This window comes from Salvia hispanica, chromosome 1 (genome assembly GCF_023119035.1).
Source record: "Salvia hispanica cultivar TCC Black 2014 chromosome 1, UniMelb_Shisp_WGS_1.0, whole genome shotgun sequence".
Taxonomy (NCBI): domain Eukaryota; kingdom Viridiplantae; phylum Streptophyta; class Magnoliopsida; order Lamiales; family Lamiaceae; genus Salvia; species Salvia hispanica.
In genome coordinates, this window is record NC_062965.1 from 130,550 (window position 1) to 148,787 (window position 18,238).

At 37.8% G+C, this 18,238-nt stretch overlaps 5 protein-coding genes across 7 annotated transcripts in view; all 5 read right to left on the minus strand.

The window, feature by feature from the left end:
* Nucleotides 1-760: 760 nt before the first annotated feature.
* LOC125216254 (putative disease resistance protein RGA3) lies at nucleotides 761-4,208 on the minus strand. Of its 2 annotated transcripts, none has more exons than XM_048117917.1 (3): nucleotides 1,289-4,208; nucleotides 1,136-1,206; nucleotides 761-1,031 (listed from the first exon to the last, which is right to left on the minus strand). In XM_048117917.1, exons 1-2 carry the CDS (start codon nucleotides 3,891-3,893, stop codon nucleotides 1,163-1,165), a joined length of 2,649 nt encoding a protein of 882 aa, XP_047973874.1. In that variant the 5' UTR covers nucleotides 3,894-4,208; the 3' UTR covers nucleotides 761-1,031; nucleotides 1,136-1,162. The 2 variants fall into 2 exon arrangements, with proteins under 2 accessions (XP_047973874.1, XP_047973884.1); XM_048117927.1 differs by having other exon boundaries at nucleotides 761-1,057.
* Nucleotides 3,994-4,977, minus strand: LOC125204822 (putative disease resistance protein RGA4). The gene has a single exon (XM_048103564.1). It carries the CDS (start codon nucleotides 4,975-4,977, stop codon nucleotides 3,994-3,996), a length of 984 nt encoding a protein of 327 aa, XP_047959521.1.
* Nucleotides 4,978-6,893: 1,916 nt separating this feature from the next.
* On the minus strand, nucleotides 6,894-10,514 carry LOC125204851 (disease resistance protein RGA2-like). The gene has a single exon (XM_048103599.1). It carries the CDS (start codon nucleotides 10,512-10,514, stop codon nucleotides 6,894-6,896), a length of 3,621 nt encoding a protein of 1,206 aa, XP_047959556.1.
* Nucleotides 10,515-10,523: 9 nt separating this feature from the next.
* Nucleotides 10,524-14,265, minus strand: LOC125204901 (disease resistance protein RGA2-like). Its single transcript, XM_048103675.1, has 2 exons — nucleotides 10,683-14,265; nucleotides 10,524-10,588 (listed from the first exon to the last, which is right to left on the minus strand). Exons 1-2 carry the CDS (start codon nucleotides 14,263-14,265, stop codon nucleotides 10,524-10,526), a joined length of 3,648 nt encoding a protein of 1,215 aa, XP_047959632.1.
* A 1,455-nt stretch (nucleotides 14,266-15,720) lies between these two features.
* Nucleotides 15,721-18,238, minus strand: part of LOC125208593 (apyrase 2-like) — a 4,580-nt gene continuing 2,062 nt past the window's right edge. For both annotated transcript variants that reach the window (XM_048108244.1, XM_048108252.1), the window contains exons 5-11: nucleotides 17,520-17,576; nucleotides 17,336-17,428; nucleotides 16,908-17,113; nucleotides 16,609-16,700; nucleotides 16,262-16,476; nucleotides 15,992-16,181; nucleotides 15,721-15,900 (exon numbers count right to left, since the gene is read on the minus strand). In XM_048108244.1, the coding sequence (XP_047964201.1) occupies nucleotides 15,785-15,900; nucleotides 15,992-16,181; nucleotides 16,262-16,476; nucleotides 16,609-16,700; nucleotides 16,908-17,113; nucleotides 17,336-17,428; nucleotides 17,520-17,576 (969 nt within the window). In that variant the 3' untranslated portion in view covers nucleotides 15,721-15,784. The remainder of the gene's footprint in view (nucleotides 15,901-15,991; nucleotides 16,182-16,261; nucleotides 16,477-16,608; nucleotides 16,701-16,907; nucleotides 17,114-17,335; nucleotides 17,429-17,519; nucleotides 17,577-18,238) is intronic.

Genomic DNA, 18,238 nt, shown 5'->3' on the forward strand with positions numbered 1-18,238 from the left:
ATGTATTTTTTTTTATCTATGTACCTTTTTTTTAATGAAATGAATGAATTTTTCCGTATATGTCTCGTAAATTTAATTCCGTAAATGTAGTTGTTTTTGAATTATTTTTATTGCGACTGGCCTATTTGAGTAAATGCTGACGTGACAGATGGATTTTTAGTGCTGCTGACGTGGCAGGGAGAGAGAGTGACTGGCCTATTCTTATAGTGGATGCTCTAAAAGACCCGCTATTGAATATAAATTTATACACAAATTGGGAAGTAGTATAAAGATCGTTCCCAGCCAAAATAGCCCTAGATACGATGAAATAAAATCATAAAATAAATTAAAAAAATATTTATTGAACCTATTAAAAATTCAAATAAAGTGTTGGGATACGGATTGAACTTACTCAAACAAGTAATGTAAAGCACACTTGAACGATTACGTGGTTTGGCAAGAAAATGGCTACGTCCACAGAGAAGCCTAATGAAGTTTATTGTGCAAATTGAATGCTCTTAACTAATCACAAGCAAGAGCTCTAATCCTCTCAATTCTATGTGTGTTTCGTTGTGTGTGTATCAGTTACAAAATATCAGTGATGAGCTAATATATGAGTGTACAAGTGGGAAAAACCAACTAATCTTCAAGTCTCTAAAATATTAGTTCTCAACCAAAATATTTGCAAGGGAACACCTTCACAAATACAAAATTAGCCTTAAATGCTATATTGGCTATGAATTTAGACCCAAAATGAGCAGCAGCATTAGCATATACGACACACTAGAAAATGTTTGTGCATTGCTCAATAATTTAGTGCTCTTTTGGCTATAAAAACACTGTCTTATCTTACTTATAATCTTATATATTAAACTACCTACATACCAGTATTAATATTTGATGAAACACGTACAAATACACAATAGAACATCCAATTTGTGTTATACAACATGTTAATTTGCAATTTACAGTCTCAACAGCTAACGGAAAACACTGCATTTTGGGAGCAGAGCAATGCAGCTAAATGGAGAAATGGATAACTCTTGACATTCCTACAACAGAAAATGAGCAGAAATGTCTGAAAGACATTGGTATCCACATTCTCTTCAACAAAAAGCAAAGAAAGAATAGAGAATTGCAATGTGAGGTTTCTTACCAGTAAACATTAAGTGTGGTTGAGCAATTAGAGGCAGCCATTCATGAAACTCACAAGAGTTCTCCTTCTTCCTTCGATGATTAATGGAGACAGAGATAAATCAATAAGTCAATGAAAGTCACCATAATCTGGCGAATATGTATTAATACTCACCTACTATTTGTCCATCAATCAGAATGAAGTTGATATGGGAAATGTTGGGCCATTGGGAATCAGCTGCATCACTTTGTTGTTTAATACTCATTTCTGGGCTGCCCTTAATATGTATGCGTTCAAGTGATGTGAGGCCCCGCAGTGCATGTAGACACCTTAACTTCTTGCAATTATATATCCACAATACGCTTAGAGACGAGAGGTTCCCCAACCATTCAGGCAACTCTTCCATTCCATAATTCTCTATCTTTAACCATACAATAGAGGTGAGATGTTGAATTGATTCTGGCAAATTTCCCCAACCTTCCCTCCCTTTCAAGTGTAATTCCTTAACTGAGTTGGAGTAGCATCCTTGCAATAAACCATCAACGGTCTCCATAGATCCCTCCATACTAACATCTATTTTTAACCAATTATTTGAATAAGTGGCCACCAATCGAGAAACACCAATAAATCGTAAACATGTTAGACGAGGCAATTTCGGCAGACAATCAATTATATCGGGTAGATTCTTTAGGCTACTTAAATTATTCAACTTCAGTACCTCAAGCAAGGATCCTACCATTTCACATGGAATATACAGCAAAGCTTTGCATTCACAAATCTCCAACCTTTTAAGACATGTGAGGCTTCCTTGTGATTGTTGTGCACCAATATCTGCTACTCGTTCCAAATTTGGACACTCGCTTATAATTAACTTCTCCAAAGAATTGAGGGTGCCTAGACCATCAGGTAGTTCTCTCAAATTGGAACACATTCTTATACTTAACTCCAACAGATTGGGATTGTTAAAGAATAACCAATTTGGGAGATATTCCACTTCATCTATTCCTTCTATCCAAAGCTCTGTTAGCAACTTTAATTCTGTCTTGAATATGCATGTGAAAGGCATGCTCCCACTCCCCTCGATGATCAAACTTTTGAGGCGTGACCACGAATGATTAGGAAAACTCATCAATTGGTTGCAATTAGAGATCTCCAAGTGTTGGAGGTTAGGAAATACCTTCACATCACTTGCACCTCCTGGTTCTACTTCTGCCCACTCTGCAAGATTAGGCATTTCAACCAACACGAGTCTTTCTAGAGCTGGAAAAACAATATGTGTCTCCTCATTCACTAATCCATAGAAAGAAGAATTTATGGACTTCAAATTTGTCAATCCTTCTAACCAGAGAGACTTGAGATTTGGCAATTGCCCAAACATTGGGATTTCTTCACATTCTGAGCAGTTGGAGAGTTTTATCTCTATCAACTTGTTAAGTGGAACCCAACAACCTTGACAAACATTTTCAGTTACCATATTTTGAGTCCAGGATGGAAATCTTTTTCCCTTGAATCCTTCAATATCCAACTTCTTCATATTAGAGTGAGGTTGGAGGCCTTCCAACACATTCTCATCATTTGTAGCTTCAACTTCTCTATGCATGTTCCATGTCAAACGCAACTCCAATATTTTTGACTTGTTAGATAGACTTGCTTTCTCAGCCTCTTCCTTGTTTTCAACCCTCTCAAGGTTAGAAATTTCCAATTTTCCTTTGAGACCATTCAAACTCCCGAGCTCTTCGATTTTGCATCCATTCTTGTCGCCAACAATAAAATACTCTAGCGTCTGGAGAGAAGTTAAACACCCAATCTCAGCAGGCAACTTTGTTAATGAATTGATATAAAGATGCCTTAAATTAATCAAGTACTTCACATTTCTAGGCAGCTCCCTCAATCTTCGTGTGCCTGCATTTAATGTTTGCATCTGATGGAGTTCACCGATCCAGTCCGGCAAGTATTTGATACACGTCGATGAGATATCAAGTTTCCTTAAATGTATCAACTTCCTTATCGAAATTGGCAACTTATCACAGCAATCATCTGCAAGAACTAAAACATGTAGATGCTCGAAATCTGCAAACTTGTTACGGTAAATGTCTCCCTCAAACAATAATGTCCGCAAATATTTTGCCACTTCTCTTGGAATTCGACTTTCTTCATCATGAATCATGTATCTCACTCGGCTCCCACTTTCTTTATTATTAGAAGAACCTGAAATTGAACATGCGAGATCATGCACAAGATCGTGCATCACACAACTCTTTACATTTCCATAATCATCTCTTTCTGCAACTTGTAGTAGAGAGTTGTGCACAAGAACTTTCATAAATTTTTCGCCTAAGCACTCCATCTCACTGCTTCCATTAGCTTCAAGAAATCCTTCTGCCATCCAATACTCAATCAGTTCTTGACTTTTGATTCTGTGACCTTTAGGGAAAAGCGAACAACATGCAAAACACTTTTTGAGTGACGATAGAGACAAATTTTCAAAGCTCAACTTCAATATATTTGTGATACGATCCCCTTCATCATGTGAAAGCCATTTCTCTTCAATCGAGAGCCATTCTTCTTCAGATTTCTTATATAGCGCCCCACCAACTACATTAGCAGCTAATGGCAAACCTTGACATCTTGTTGCAATCTTCCTCCCTATGGCCTCAAACTTTGATGGAATATCATGTTTTCCAAAAGTTTTGGCTTTGATTATTGACCAACAATTTTCGTGTGATAATCCTTTGAGCTCATGTGTATGAAGTGATTGCATAGTTGAAGCGACTTCCATATTTCTGGTGGTAATAACAATTGCATTCCTCTTGGTAGAAGTAACACCAACCAAAGAATTGATAAAATCATCCCATTTGGGACGATCTTGATTCCAAACATCATCCAGAATAAATATAAGTTTTATCTTTTAAAGCTTTTTGAAGCCTTTTAAGAATACCTTGCCTACTCTCGACCTCAACTTGATCATGATAATTCCTTTTCACAAAATCTTGACTACTCTCAACATCAACTTGACCAAAAGAAGTCTTTTTGAGAAAATCCTGCCTACTCTGATCAGAAGAAGTGTTTTTGAGAATACCTTGGCTACTCTCGATTTCATCATGATGTGGAGAAGAAGTCAACTCCTTGAGGATTTTTTTGAAAAGGATGATTGGATCAAAAATTTGAGAAACATGCACCCAAATATGTGATCCAAAGAGAGTTTTTATCTTTGGATGATGAAAGACATTCCTAGTCAAGGTTGTCTTCCCCAATCCTCCCATTCCAACAATGGCAAAGATAGAAATTACACGTTCATCAGTTGTGGTACTAGTGTTAATAACCTCAATTATTTCCGACACCAACTCATCTCTTCCTATGAAAATTGGATCATGTGAGAAGGAATCAGTTTCAAAAGCAGCATGAGGCAGTTTTGGCACATCGTTGGCTAGCCTCTCTTTGAGGCCAAGCCCGGCTCCCTCTTTTTGAATGGACTCTAAATTCTCATTGATTTCTTGAATTTTTAGAGCTATATTTCTGGGATGCGCAATATGACTGAATGGTGAGAAGCATGAGAGTACCTTTTGTTTCATGGGTTTGATAGAGTTAATTTGTTTCGAGAGAAGGTGGTAATTGAGCTCATCCAAAACGTTGTCACCATCAAACGCCACATCTTCGAGCTTCCTCAGCCAGCTTTCGACAGCCCCACCGGGAATAGTACGGTTCTCAGCATCGTTCAAGAATTTCTGGATCGTATCCAAATTCCCAGCTAGCTTTGCTGCTTCTTTGTCGAGACCACGGATTAGTGAGATCTCTGTCTTGGAATGGTCGATGAGGTTTTGAACTACAACTTTAATGACGGCAGCGACAGCTTCTCCTTCCATTGTTTGAGCTTATAACTGATTCGGAAGAAAAAAGGATAATTGGTATAGAGTGAAAGACAGAGTAGGAAGAGAATGCAGTACAGTTTACAGCCTTTCATTCAAGGTAGTTTGCTTTCATTTTCTTGCATTATTTCAGTTCTTATCGACAACTACTCCCTGTGTTCCCCATTACTTGACATAATTTGACTTGACACGGATTTAAAGAAATGTTGTGAAAATTGGGTGGAAAAAATTAGTGAAATATGAATCATACTTTTATATATTAACTAAAAAATAAAAAGTATGAGTGTCAATTAATTGAGGACGGACGAAAAAGAAAATTGATGAAGAAGATAGTCTTGATTATCTGTTAGAAAGGTTGGGCAGATCAAAGGGCCTCGGAGTGTTGGGAAAGAAGTCCAATGACTATGGAAGGCACACCTCAACAAAGCCACTGGCTTAGTTAGTAAAATTAGGGATTTGCGTATTTTTTTTATCATTGTTTTCTTTTTCTTGTTCATTAAGTTAGTTTTTAGTATTATAAATAAGAGTTATTGTAATCATCTGAGAAGGTAATCAAGAATATGTTCATTCTGTTCTCCAAAGTGAGAAAATCGTCTTGCTCGATGGGCACTCGCGCCCGCGACAGACATTTATCAATCGCTAATCAGCCCGATAGGAGGTTTATCCTATCAAACTGTGACATTTGTGGCTAAGCCAAAATCCGGCCCTCCGCGGATCTTTGTTAGAATATTTCCTCTTGATTACCTTGTAGTATTATTAAATTTTGTATAACTTTATTATGAAGTTTGAGCTTTCTTATTAAATTGATACAAAAGAAGTCAGAGGACTGATTGATACAGGAACACATCCGATAGGTAAAAAAAAAATCATCAATAACAAACATTTACGATAACAAAAATACGTCTCAAGTTTTATTCAAGTAGACTAATTGGCCATAACATTTTTTAACGTAGAAGTCTGCATCTATCAAGAATGCAATAACCCTAATGATTTTTCCATTCTTATAGCATTTATAATAACTAATTGACAAGTAAAACTAAATAAAAAATCACAAACCAGCAAAGTAAAGAAAGGCCAAGATCTCTCAGATGAATGGGTAGAACTATTAGCAGACATACCTTACAGTTCTATCCTTTCTTCTTCTTCGTTGCTCTTGTAGATGAATATTGTGAATAGGCAATGAAATTAGTTTTCTCCTCCTTGGACATGATATATAATACTTCCTCCGTCCCGCTTTAGCAGTCCCATTGACTTTTCTGTCATCTTTTCGTAAAAATAATAAAAAATAGTTAAAGTGGAGAAATGGTAAAGTAAGAGAGATAATAATGTAGATAAAACTCTTCTCTATATTATTCTCTTTCTTAATTTATCATTTCTCTTTTTTAACTATTTTTTATCATTTTTAAAAAAAGAGGATAGAAAAATCAATGAGACTGTTAAAGCGGGGACGGAGGGAGTATAATATTGTAAATATTGAATTAAGTGGAGTACTAATATATTTGGCATTGCTTAGTTGAAGGTAAAAATAAGTTCACAATAATTAAAAGATCAAAAATAAAATAAAATAAAGTACGACATTAGGAAATAAAATGACAACTTCATCGCCTAACTGAATTAGTCTCTTATTTGGAGACGTAATTCTGGAGGCGCTCCGGAGGCTTGAGATGCTCTCTTGGCCTTAGTCTTCTTCCTTCTGTGACGGTCGCTGCTCCCTCCGGCTCATCATCCTCTGTCCGTGGCGTGGACTCCTTCTCCACCTCAGTCGCCACTACTGTGCTGTCCTCGTCCTCAGCCGGTGGGGTTGTAGGATCCGTATCAGGCACCCACTCATCAAACTTTTACTATGTTTTCTCCTTCTCTCTTCAAGTATCAAACACAAAAATGATTAATGGACAAAAGGTGAAATCTATAAGTCACTGAAAGTCAATATAACGTGGTGGTGAGGAAATAGACATGCAACTGCTTCTATTAAAAGGAAACCAGAAAATGTATTCAGACGCACCTATTCTATCTCCATCAATCTCGATCTTGGGGATATGTGAAATGTTGGGCCATTGGGAATCAACTGCATCACTTTGTTGTTCAATACTTATTTCTGGACAGCCCTTAATTCCTAAGAATCGAAGTGATTTGAGGCCCTGCAGTGCATGTAGACGCCTTAACTTCTTGCAATCATATATAAACAATTGCCATAGAGATGAGAGGTTCCCCAACCATTCAGGCAACTCTTCCATTCCATAATTCTCTATCACTAAAACGCTAATAAAGGTGAGATGTTGAATTGATTCTGGCAAATTTCCCCAAGTTTCCCTCCCTTTCAATATTAAATGAAAAAGTGAGCGGGAATTGCATCTTTTCAATAAGCCATCAACGGTCTCCATGGATCCCTCCATACTAACATCTATTATAAGTTGACTCCAAGAAAAAGTGGCCATAAATTGAGAAACACCAGTAATTCCTAAACGTGTTAGACGAGGCAATTTCGGCAGACAATCAATTATTCTAGGTAGATTCTTTAGGCTACTTAAATTCTTCAACACCAATACCTCAAGCAAGGATCCTACCATTTCACATGGTATGTACAGCATAGCTTTGCATTCACAAATCTCCAAACTTTTAAGACATGTGAGGCTTCCTTGTGATTGTTGTGCACCAATATCTGATACTAGTTCCAAATTTGGACAGTCTCTTATAACCAACTTCTCCAAAGAATTGAGGGTGCCTAGACCATCTGGTAATTCTCTCAAATTGGAACACTTTTTTATATTTAACTCCAAGAGATTGGGATTGTTATAGAATAGCCAATTTGGGAGATATTCCAGATCATCTATTCCTTCTATCCAAAGCTCTGTCAGCAACTTTAATTTCGTTTTGAATATGCATGTTAAAGGCATGCTCCCAATCTCCCTGATTCTCAAACTTTTGAGGCATGACCCCGAATGATTAGGAAAACTCATCAATTGCTTGCATTGAGAGATCTCCAAGTGTTGGAGGTTAGGAAATACCTTCACATCACTTGCACCTGCAGATTCTACTTCTGCCCACTCTGCCAGCTTAGGAATTTCAACCAACACGAGCCTTTCTAGAGCTGGAAAAACAAGACGTGTCTCCTCATTCACTATTCTGTAGAAAGAAGAATTTATGGACTTCAAATTTGTCAATCCTTCTAACCAGAGACACTTGAGATTTGACAACTGCCCAAACATTGGGATTTCTTCACATTCTGAGCACTTGGATAGTTTTATCTCAATCAACTTGTTAAGTGGTACCCAACAACCTTGTTGAGACACATTTTCAATTACCATATTTCGAGTCCAGGATGGAAATCTATTTCCCTTGAATCCTTCAATCACTATTTTTTTCAGATTTGAGTGTGGTTGAAGACCTTCCAATACATTCTCATCATTTGGAGTTTCACCTTCTCTATTCCCATTCCATGTCAAAACCAATTTCAATAATTTTGACTTAATAGATAGATTAGCTTTCCCAGCCTCTTCCTTGTTATCAACCCTTTCAAGATTAGAAATTTCCAGTGTTCCTTTGAGACCATTCAAACTTCCAAGCTCTTCAATTTTCCATCCATCTTTCTCACCAACTTTAAAATACTTTAGCGCCTGGAGAGAAGTTAAACTCCCAATCTCGGTTGGCAACTCTACACCATCATCAATGTAAAGATTCCTTAAATTAATCAAGTACTTCAGAGAACTAGGCAGTTCCCTCAATCTTCGTGTACATGCATTTAATGTTTGCAACTGATGGAGTTCACCAATCCAGTCCGGCAAATAATTGATAAGCGTCGACGAAATATCAAGTTTCCTTAAATGTATCAACTTCCTTATCGAACTTGGCAACTTATTACATTCATGATCTACAAGAATTAAAACATGTAGACACTCGAAATCTGCAAACCTGTTACCATAAACGTTTCCCCTGATCAGTAACGTACGCAAATATTTTGCCACTTCTGTTGGAATACAACTTTCTTCTTCATGAATCATGTATCTCACTCGGCTCCCGCCTTCTATAATATTAGAAGAACCTGAAATTGCACACGCGAGATCATGCACAAGATCGTGCATCACACAACTCTTCACATTTCCATAATTATCTCTTTCTGCAACTTGTAGTAGAGAGTTGTTCAGAAGAACTTTCATAAATTTGTCACCTAAGCATTCCATTTCATTGCTTCCATTAGCTTCAAGAAATCCTTCTGCCATCCAGTTCTCAATCAGCTGCTGACTTTTGATTCTGTGACCTTTAGGAAAAATCGAACAATATGCAAAACACTTCTTGAGTGATGACAGAGACAAATTATCAAAGCTCAACTTCAAAATCCTTGTGATATGACCCCCTTCATTGTACGAAAGCCATTTCTCTTCGATCAAGATCCATTCTTCTTCAGATTTATTGCATAGTGCTCCACCAACTACATTGGCAGCTAATGGCAAACCTTGACATCTTGTTGCAATCTTCCTCCCTATGGCCTCAAACTCTGATGGAATATCCTCTTTTCCAAAAGTTTTTGCTTTGATTATTGACCAACAATCTTCATGTGATAATCCTTCAAGCTGATGTCTATAAAGTAATTGCATACTTGAAGCGACTTCCATATTTCTAGTGGTAATAACAATTGCATTCCTCTTGGTAGAAGTGACGCCAACCAAAGAATTGATAAAATCATCCCACTTGGGACGATCTTGATTCCATACATCATCAAGAATAAGAAGATAAGTTTTGTCTTTCAAAGCTTCTTGAAGATTTTTCATAATATCTTCCCTACTCTCAACTTGATCAGTAGAAGTTAAGCATTTGAGGATTTTCTTGAAAAGAATGATTGGATCAAAAATTTGAGAAACATGCACCCAAATATGTGATCCAAACAGATTCTTTTGTTTTAGAAGATGAAAGACTTTTCTAGTCAAGGTTGTCTTCCCCAATCCTCCCATTCCCACAATGGCAACGATAGAAATTATACGTTCATCAGTGGTGGTACTAGTGTTAATAACCTCAACTATTTCTGACACCAACTCATCTCTTCCAATGAAAATTGGATCAAGAGTGAGTGAGTCAGTTTCAAAAGCAGGCAAAGTTGGCACATTGGTGGCAAGAGTCTCTTTGAGGCCAAGCCCAGCTCCCTCTTTGTAAATGGACTCCAAATTCTCATTGATTTCTTGGATTTTAAGAGCTATATTTCTGGGATGCGCAATATAACTCAAAGATGAGAAGCATGAAAGTACCTTCTCTTTCATGGGCTTGATGGACTTGATTCGTTTGGAGAGAAGATGATAGTTGAGCTCATCCAAAACGTTGTCAGCATCGAATGCCACGTCTTCGAGCTTCCTCAGCCAGCTTTTGACAGCCCCACCGGGAATGGTACGGCTCTCAGCATCGTTCAACAAATGCTGGATCATATCTAAACTCCCAGCTAGCTTTGCAGCTTCTTTGTCGAGACCTCGGATAAGTGAGATTTCATTCTTGGAATGGTCGATGAGGTTTTGAACTAAAACTTTAATGACAGCGGCGACGTTGTTCATTCTCACTCTTTAGAGGCACCCACTCATCAAACACATATGTTTTCTCCTCCTTTCTTTAGAATAAGCTATATCAACTATACCAAACACAAAAATGATTACTATAAATCAATAATTCAGTGAAAGTCAAAGTAAATAGAGATGTAAACAAGAAAAGATATTCATACTCACCACCAACTATGTCTCCATCAATCTTGATATTGGGGATATGTGAAATCTTGGGCCATTGGGAATCAACTGCATCAGATTGTTGTTCAATACATATTTCTGGACATTCGGATATATGTAACAATTTTAGTCTAGTGAGACGCCGCATTGCATCCACAGAGGGTAGACGCCTTAGTTTCTTGCAAAAGCATATTTCCAACTGCTCTAAAGATAAGAGATTCCCCAACCATTCTGGTAACTCTTCCATTGCAAAATTCTCCAACCTTAATATAATAAGAGCATTGAGATGTTGAATTGATTCTGGAAGATTCTCCCAATTTTCCATTCCCTTCAGCTGTAATATTTTAAGTGAGTGAGAGCTGCTGCATCCTTGCAATATGCCATCAACCGCTTCCATTGATCCACCCATACTAACATCTATTTTTAACAATGCCAAGCTACTAAAAGAAGGTGGGATCTCTACAAAACAAGTGGTCTTGAATTGAGGAACACCAATAATTGTTACTTCTTTTAGATGATGCAATTTTGGGAGGAAGTCAATTAGACTGGGCAGGTTCTGTAGGCTACTTAAACTATTCAACTTCAATTTCTCCAACGACGATTGTAATATTTCACATGGAAAATACGCCAATGCATTGCATTCACAAATCTCCACATGACGAAGCAATCCTCGTGATTGCGATTGTGATTGTGATTGTTTTCCGCTACTATCTCCTATCCGTTCCAATTTTGGACACTCCCTTATAAACAATTCCTCCAAAGAACTGATGTTACATAGACCATCTGGTAATCCTCTCAAATTGGGGCACTTCTCTATCCTCAACTCCCACATTTTGGGATTGCTATGGAATAACCACTCTGGAAGATATTCCAGATCATCTATTCCTTCTAGCCAAAGCTTTGTTAGCGACGTTAGTTCCGTCTTAAATATGTTTGCTAAAGGCTTGTAGCTGACAATACTCCTCATAATCAAATGTTTGAGGCATGACAAGGAATGATTTGGAAAACTCATCAATTGCTTGCAATCCTCAATTATCAAGTACTTGAGGCGAGGAAATACCTTGGCCTCACTTAATTCCACTCCTTCCCACCCTGCAAGATTAGACATTTCACCCAACTCAAGTGTTTCCAGAGCTGGAAAAACAATACGCGCCTCCTCATTCACTAATCCATAGAAACGAGAATTTATGGACTTCACATTGCTCAATCCTTTCAACTCGAGAGACGTGAGATTTGGCAAATGCCCAAGCATTGGGATTTCTTCACATTCTGAGCAATTGGAGAGTCTTATCTCAATCAACTTGTTAAGCGGTACCGAACAATCTTCACCCACATTTTCAACTGCCATATTTTGAGTCCACGATGGAAACCTTTTCCCTTTGAATCCTTCAATCACTAACTTCTTAAGACGAGAGTGAGGTTGGAGGCCTTCCAACACATTCTCATCATTTGTAGCTTCAACTTCTCCACGCATCCCCCATGTTAAACGCAACTCTGATAGTTTTGACTTGTTAGATAGACTTGCTTTCTCAGCCTCTTCCTTGTTTTCAACCATTTCAAGGTTAGAAATTTCTAGTTTTCCTTTGAGATCTTTCAAACTTCCAAGCTCTTCAATTTTGTATCCATCTTTGTCCCCAACTTTAAAATACTCCAGGACTTGGAGAGAAGTTAATCTTCCAATCTCGGCGGGCAATGTCAGCTTCATAGGCCACTGAATATAAAGATGCCTTAAATTAGTCAAGTACTTCAACGTACTTGGAAGTTCCTCCAAAGATGCAGTATCCGCATATAACGTTTGCAACCAATAGAGTTCACCAATCCAATCAGGCAAATATTTGATCCGCGTCGATGAAATTACAAGAATTCTCAAATGTATCAACTTCCTAATCGAAATTGGCAACTCTTTACATCCATAATCAGCAAGTATTAAAACATGCAGACGCTTGAAATCCGCAAACATGTTACCATAAATCTTATCCTCGAACAATAATGTACGGAGATATTTTGCCACTTTTTCTGAAATAGGACTTGATTCTTCATAATGAACCATGTATCTCACTCGGCCTGAAGAGCCTAAAATTGAACACGCGATATCATGCACGAGATCGTGCATCACGCAACTTTCCACATTTCCATAGTCGTCTCGCCATGCAACTTGCAGTAAAGAGTTGTGCATAAGAACATTGATAAATCTGTCTCCCACACACTCCATATCATCATTGCTGCCATCAGTTTCGAGAAATCCCTCTGCCATCCAACACTCAATCAGTTTCCGCCTTTCGATTTTGTGACCTTTAGGGAAAATTGAACAATATGCGAAACACTCCTTAAGTGATGGTAAAGACAAATTATCAAAGCTCAACCTCAATATCTTTGTGATATGATCTCCTTCAATGCGCGAAAGCCATTTCTCTTCAATAGATAGCCATTTCTCTTCAGATTTATTACGCAGTACTCCACCAACTACGTTGGCAGCTAATGGCAAACCATGGCATCTTTTTGCAATCTTTCTCCCAATAGTCTCAAATTCCTTAGGAAAATCCTCTTTTCCAAAGCATTTTTCTTTGATAATTGACCAACAGTCGTCATTCGATAACTCTTTGAGGTGAGATGTATGAGATGCATTCACAGTTGTTGCCACATCTATATTTCTAGTGGTAACAACAATGGCATTTCCATTAATAGAAGTAACACCCAACAAGGAATTGATAAAATTTTCCCATTTGGGAAGATCTTCATTCCAAACATCATCAAGAATTAGAAGATAGGTTTTATCCTTCAAAACCTCTTCCATCCTTTTCATAATATCTTGCCTACTCATCTCAGCTTCAACTTGATAAGGAGTCAACTCTTTAAGGATTTTCTTGAAAAGAACGATTGGATCAAAAATTTGAGAAACATGCACCCAAATATGTGAGCTAAAACTTAAAGTAGTCTGTCCCTTTAGCTGATTAAAGACTTTCCTAGTCAAGGTTGTCTTCCCCAATCCTCCCATTCCGACAATGGCAAGGATAGATATTACACGTTCATCAGTTGTTATACTCGTGGTAAGAATCTCAACTATTTCCGAAACCACATTATCTCTTCCAATAAAAATTGGATCAAGAGTATATGAATCAGTTTCAGAAGTAGCATCAACCAAAGTGGGCACATCGCGAAGCCTCTGTACGAGGCCAAGGCTGGCTGCCTCTGTCCGAATGGACTCCAAATTCTCATTTATTCCTTTGATTTTACGAGCCATATTTCCGGGACGTATAATAGGATTGGAGGATGAGAAGCATGAGTGTATGTTGATGGGGTTGGACTTGATTGGTTTGGAGAGAAGATGGTAGCTGAGCTCATCCAAAACATTGTCAGCATCAAAGGCTACGTCTTCGAGTTTCTTAAGCCAGCTTTTGACAGCCTCACCAGGAACAACGGTACTCATCTCTGCATCGTTCAAGAATTTCTGGATGGTATCCAAGCTTCCGGCTAGCTTTTCTGTTTCTTTTTCGAGACCTCGGACACGTGAGATCTCTTTCTTACCATGTTCGACAAGGTTTTGAACAATAACATTGACAATAGCGGCGACTGGTACTACTTCCATTCTATGTTGATAACAGATTGTGAAAGAGAGAGACAGAGCATAATTAGGAATCTAAATTATGCATCTACAAAGAATGCAACCTCATTGTAATAACAACTTTTTGTAATAGCTACATCACAAATCAACACCTCAAACTCAAATCCATTTATAGTAAAGCTAAATAAGAAAATCACTGATCAACAAAGTAAAAGAAAGATTAAAATCTCTCAAATAAACTGATACTACTATATCATTAATTGGTAACGAACAAAGGACATCCCAAAGATAAAAATATGCCTAAATTACAATATAATAACATTAATTCTAAATTTCTAATGGTTTGCACATACCTTTGTTCTTCTCTGTATCTTTTCTGCTTCTTTTTTTTCTTGGGAATGAATACTTATGTTATGGACGGACCATGGATCTTGTTTACCCCTTCTGTAGATGATATACATATCTGATTGATATATTATTGGTGATTAGTGGTTTAATTGTCAACTATGGAAGTAGTTTTCAATTGCAAGATGCTCCAATTATTGCTGCGCGATTAAGATGGTAGTAAATGTCAAACTTTGAATTAATTAGATGATAACTATGCTCGCCCCATAACATTAATGTGATACAACGATGAGATTGATACGGATCTTTTCCACCAACGATGCTCTTTTATGCTCTCTGCGATTTATGGTGGTGTTCGGTTTGCAAAATAGTATCCGAAATTAAATTTGTAGTGTGTTTGATTCAAGAGATTCAAACCCACGACTCAATCCTAGATGGATAATCATGGGATAATTAGTCATAGCTAACTCCGTATGACTAAAATAATCTCACAACTTAATCCTAATTATATCTTGATACTATTTTATTTTAGAAACCGAACAACACCTATATGTATAATCTCTAAGAAACAACGGTCGGATGGAGTCTATGAGGCAATTTAGACAGGGTCTTGACTTGGTCGATGTACGAGGCTCTGGTGACAGACCGGATCAGCAGGTTCCCAAGAATCGGTAGCCGAAGAGCCGTTCAAGATGGACACTTTTTCTTTTCAAATAAACTCTCTCACTCTCTCTCACTATAATATCCACTTATCTTTTTCTTTACTTACACTCAATAACTTTACCTAGTGCCATTCATAACAAGGGAGTATTATTTACCGATGATCAACACGTGTCAATAAAATTTGTAAAACATACCAAAATCTCAAATATGTGCTTTCCATCAACAAAAAATGTGTCCATCACACAAATTAAACTTAGCTTTTCCTATGTTGGCGAGTTCAGTAACATGACAAAAAAAAAATGATGAAACTTTGAGTTTTATCAGTACAGTCCGTAAGTACACCAGTAATAATTTCAGGTAAGCTATTCCTAAGTTTCAAATACTTATTTCTCATTCTTTAACAAAAAATAAACAAGGAATATATTGAATCACAAATTTCGTCACCAAAAAGTCCAATTCCAAAAGCAATACTCGCAAACCAGTTGCAGAATATGCACTCAGATCAATAGAATGTGCTAACCGGGAGGCGAAGTAGTTAGGCGGGCGATGAAACAGCCTCGATGGCGCTGCCCAGCGGCCACGCTGCTTCGACCAGTGAATTCTGATATTTAACTTTTTTCACCAATGTAATCGTTTGCCATGGATCAATGCCTGCCACACGAAAGACACAATCAACAGTTTCGCTTGTGTTCAACCTGTGCACGCTGTTCAAACTAACCAAAGCATGTATGCAGTTACTCACCTAATCCATCAACAAGCAGAGTAACCTGATAAACAAGGTCCATGCACATGAATGGAAGGTGTTCTGGCTTCACACGAGGATACGAAGCCTTGGCATCTTCAAGACGAGTTTGACACGCTTGTTTAGCTGCTTCCTCGAAATCAGACGGACGAACTGTTGCAACAGCCAGATTTGGGTTGATAAAACCAGCCTACACAGGAGAATTACCATGGTTCAGTGACAGAAATGTGCTAATTGTGTCAAGCGGACATTTGTAGAGGGTGTTCTTACCTCAGCAGCTCTGTCGAAGAAAAATGAAGCAACGAATAAGTTCTTCAGGCCATCGCCTCCCCCGCCATTCCAGACACCCCCAAACGTACATTTCATATGTGTACAAGATTCATTGACTTTTAGAGCCTTAATAGCTGCCTCCCTACATTTGCTGTGGCTGGAGCCAGAGGGTAAAGCAGTAGCCTTGTACTCTGTTGGCCCATATTTGTAAGAACCTAGAAAATGAACCATATATCATCACCAGTTCCTAAGCATATTACACATTTTCAAGTAAGCTTGTTCTACACCAACGACAAACAGAAATCAAGATAAGATGAAAATACTATATCAAGTAGGCTTGTACAAACCATCATAGCCCGCAAGTAGACATGGATTCTCAGATTCTTGACTAGTTTTCAAAATCTCAGCTCGAGCAGCCAATAACCCATAATGTAGGTAACTGCAAGTCAAAAATATTGACCCCATAAGAAAGAAAATAGTATCAAGATCATTTACTCTTATCATAAGAGCAAGAAGTACCTTGCTAATGAAAATACATCACTACTCAAACGATCAGTAATAAAGACATAAAGAAAAACAACCTCGATCAATAGCATGCATGAAGGCCGAGAGGTAAGAGTAAATAAAAACATTGAGGACTACTTACCTGTGAATATAAAGATAATATTTTCTTCCCTTGAGATACATTTCCTGCACGTATGACTCCTCTCCACCAGATACTTTAGGAGCTTTAGCAGCATCTGACTCCGAGATGGCATATGCCATTTGAACAGAACCACCCCCGAGATCAACCACTCCAACAGTACCGGAGTACTCTTTTCCCAGATTTCCCAATAAATAGTTAATAGTCACCTGTAAACATGTAACCGTATCGACATTAGTTTTCAGAGAACAATGTATACAATGTTGAAGAGTTTAGCACTTGAAAACTGTATATAATTTGCTGGTCATTCTGCAAGTAAGGATCATGTTAAGCTAGTCGAGTAAACATACTTAACTTTAGCTTCCTACAAATGGCAGATAACAATCAACTCTTCACTCAAATGGAATATAAGATAGTATCTCTTGACATACCCATTGGTAAGCACCTTCCTGATTGCCATCCAAAACTGTGACCCAGTCATCCTTTGATTTAAATGAGCTTTTTTTCCTCAAATAATCCCTCACCTATGCAAAAGTTTAGAGGAGTAACTAGAATGAACTAGGAGAAAGGAAAAAAAAGGACAATTGCAATAAGAATTTTGGAGCATGTAATTACTGCTTGTAAAATCTTGTCAGATGCATCACCTTCCAATTGCCTTAGCCCAGCAGTAGCCTGCATGAACATTATTGGTGCAACTCAAATTTTAAGGTGATACAAGGAGAAGAGAGCTATTCATGTATACTTAAGCAGAAAATGACATTCCCTACCCCAACTTTAACTGGTGTGATGGACCTCAGCTCTTCAGGAACTGCTGCTTCAGCCTTTTCAAGTAGTTCTGATAGTGATTTTGCAGCAGCCTCAGAGTCCTTTGCATATGCACTCAGACCCGGTGACAACTACAGATGACAGTCAATATCCAGCATAATGTTAGGAAGAGAGATAGAATACGAGATGCATAGGCTCTGAAAAAAAGTAAAATTGTTTATATCCACTAATATATATGATGCTTTGACTGATTGAAACTGAGGCTTTACACAACAAATTAAAAGTATATGTGAAGGACATAAATTATGATATTTGCTACTAGGTCTTGAATTCTAGCACAACCTCTGCAATGCAATAATATTTTAGTACGAGCCCAGCTCAACATTCCTCTCCATGTCCCCATAAATTATCAGAACAGAAATATTTTGACTTCACTACTTTTCTCGTTTTTCCAAGGTATTGGATATGTGTTCCTAAACAGAAACAAGAGGGCCCCACCTAAGAACATGCTTCTTGTTTCAAAAGGAAAAGGGCAGATCAGAGACACAGCAACCCCAACATAATCGATA

Excerpts from the sequence above, each read along its gene's own strand:
- LOC125216254 (XM_048117917.1), bottom strand. The coding sequence starts at position 3,893 with ATGGAAGTCGCTTCAACTATGCAATCACTTCATACACATGAGCTCAAA. Across the intron at positions 1,207-1,288 it reads GATTGATGGACAAATAGTAG|GAAGAAGGAGAACTCTTGTG; the intron begins GTGAGTATTAAT and ends TAATCATCGAAG.
- LOC125204822 (XM_048103564.1), bottom strand. The coding sequence starts at position 4,977 with ATGGAAGGAGAAGCTGTCGCTGCCGTCATTAAAGTTGTAGTTCAAAAC.
- LOC125204851 (XM_048103599.1), bottom strand. The coding sequence starts at position 10,514 with ATGAACAACGTCGCCGCTGTCATTAAAGTTTTAGTTCAAAACCTCATC.
- LOC125204901 (XM_048103675.1), bottom strand. The coding sequence starts at position 14,265 with ATGGAAGTAGTACCAGTCGCCGCTATTGTCAATGTTATTGTTCAAAAC. Across the intron at positions 10,589-10,682 it reads TGATGGAGACATAGTTGGTG|TTGATATAGCTTATTCTAAA; the intron begins GTGAGTATGAAT and ends TGTTTGGTATAG.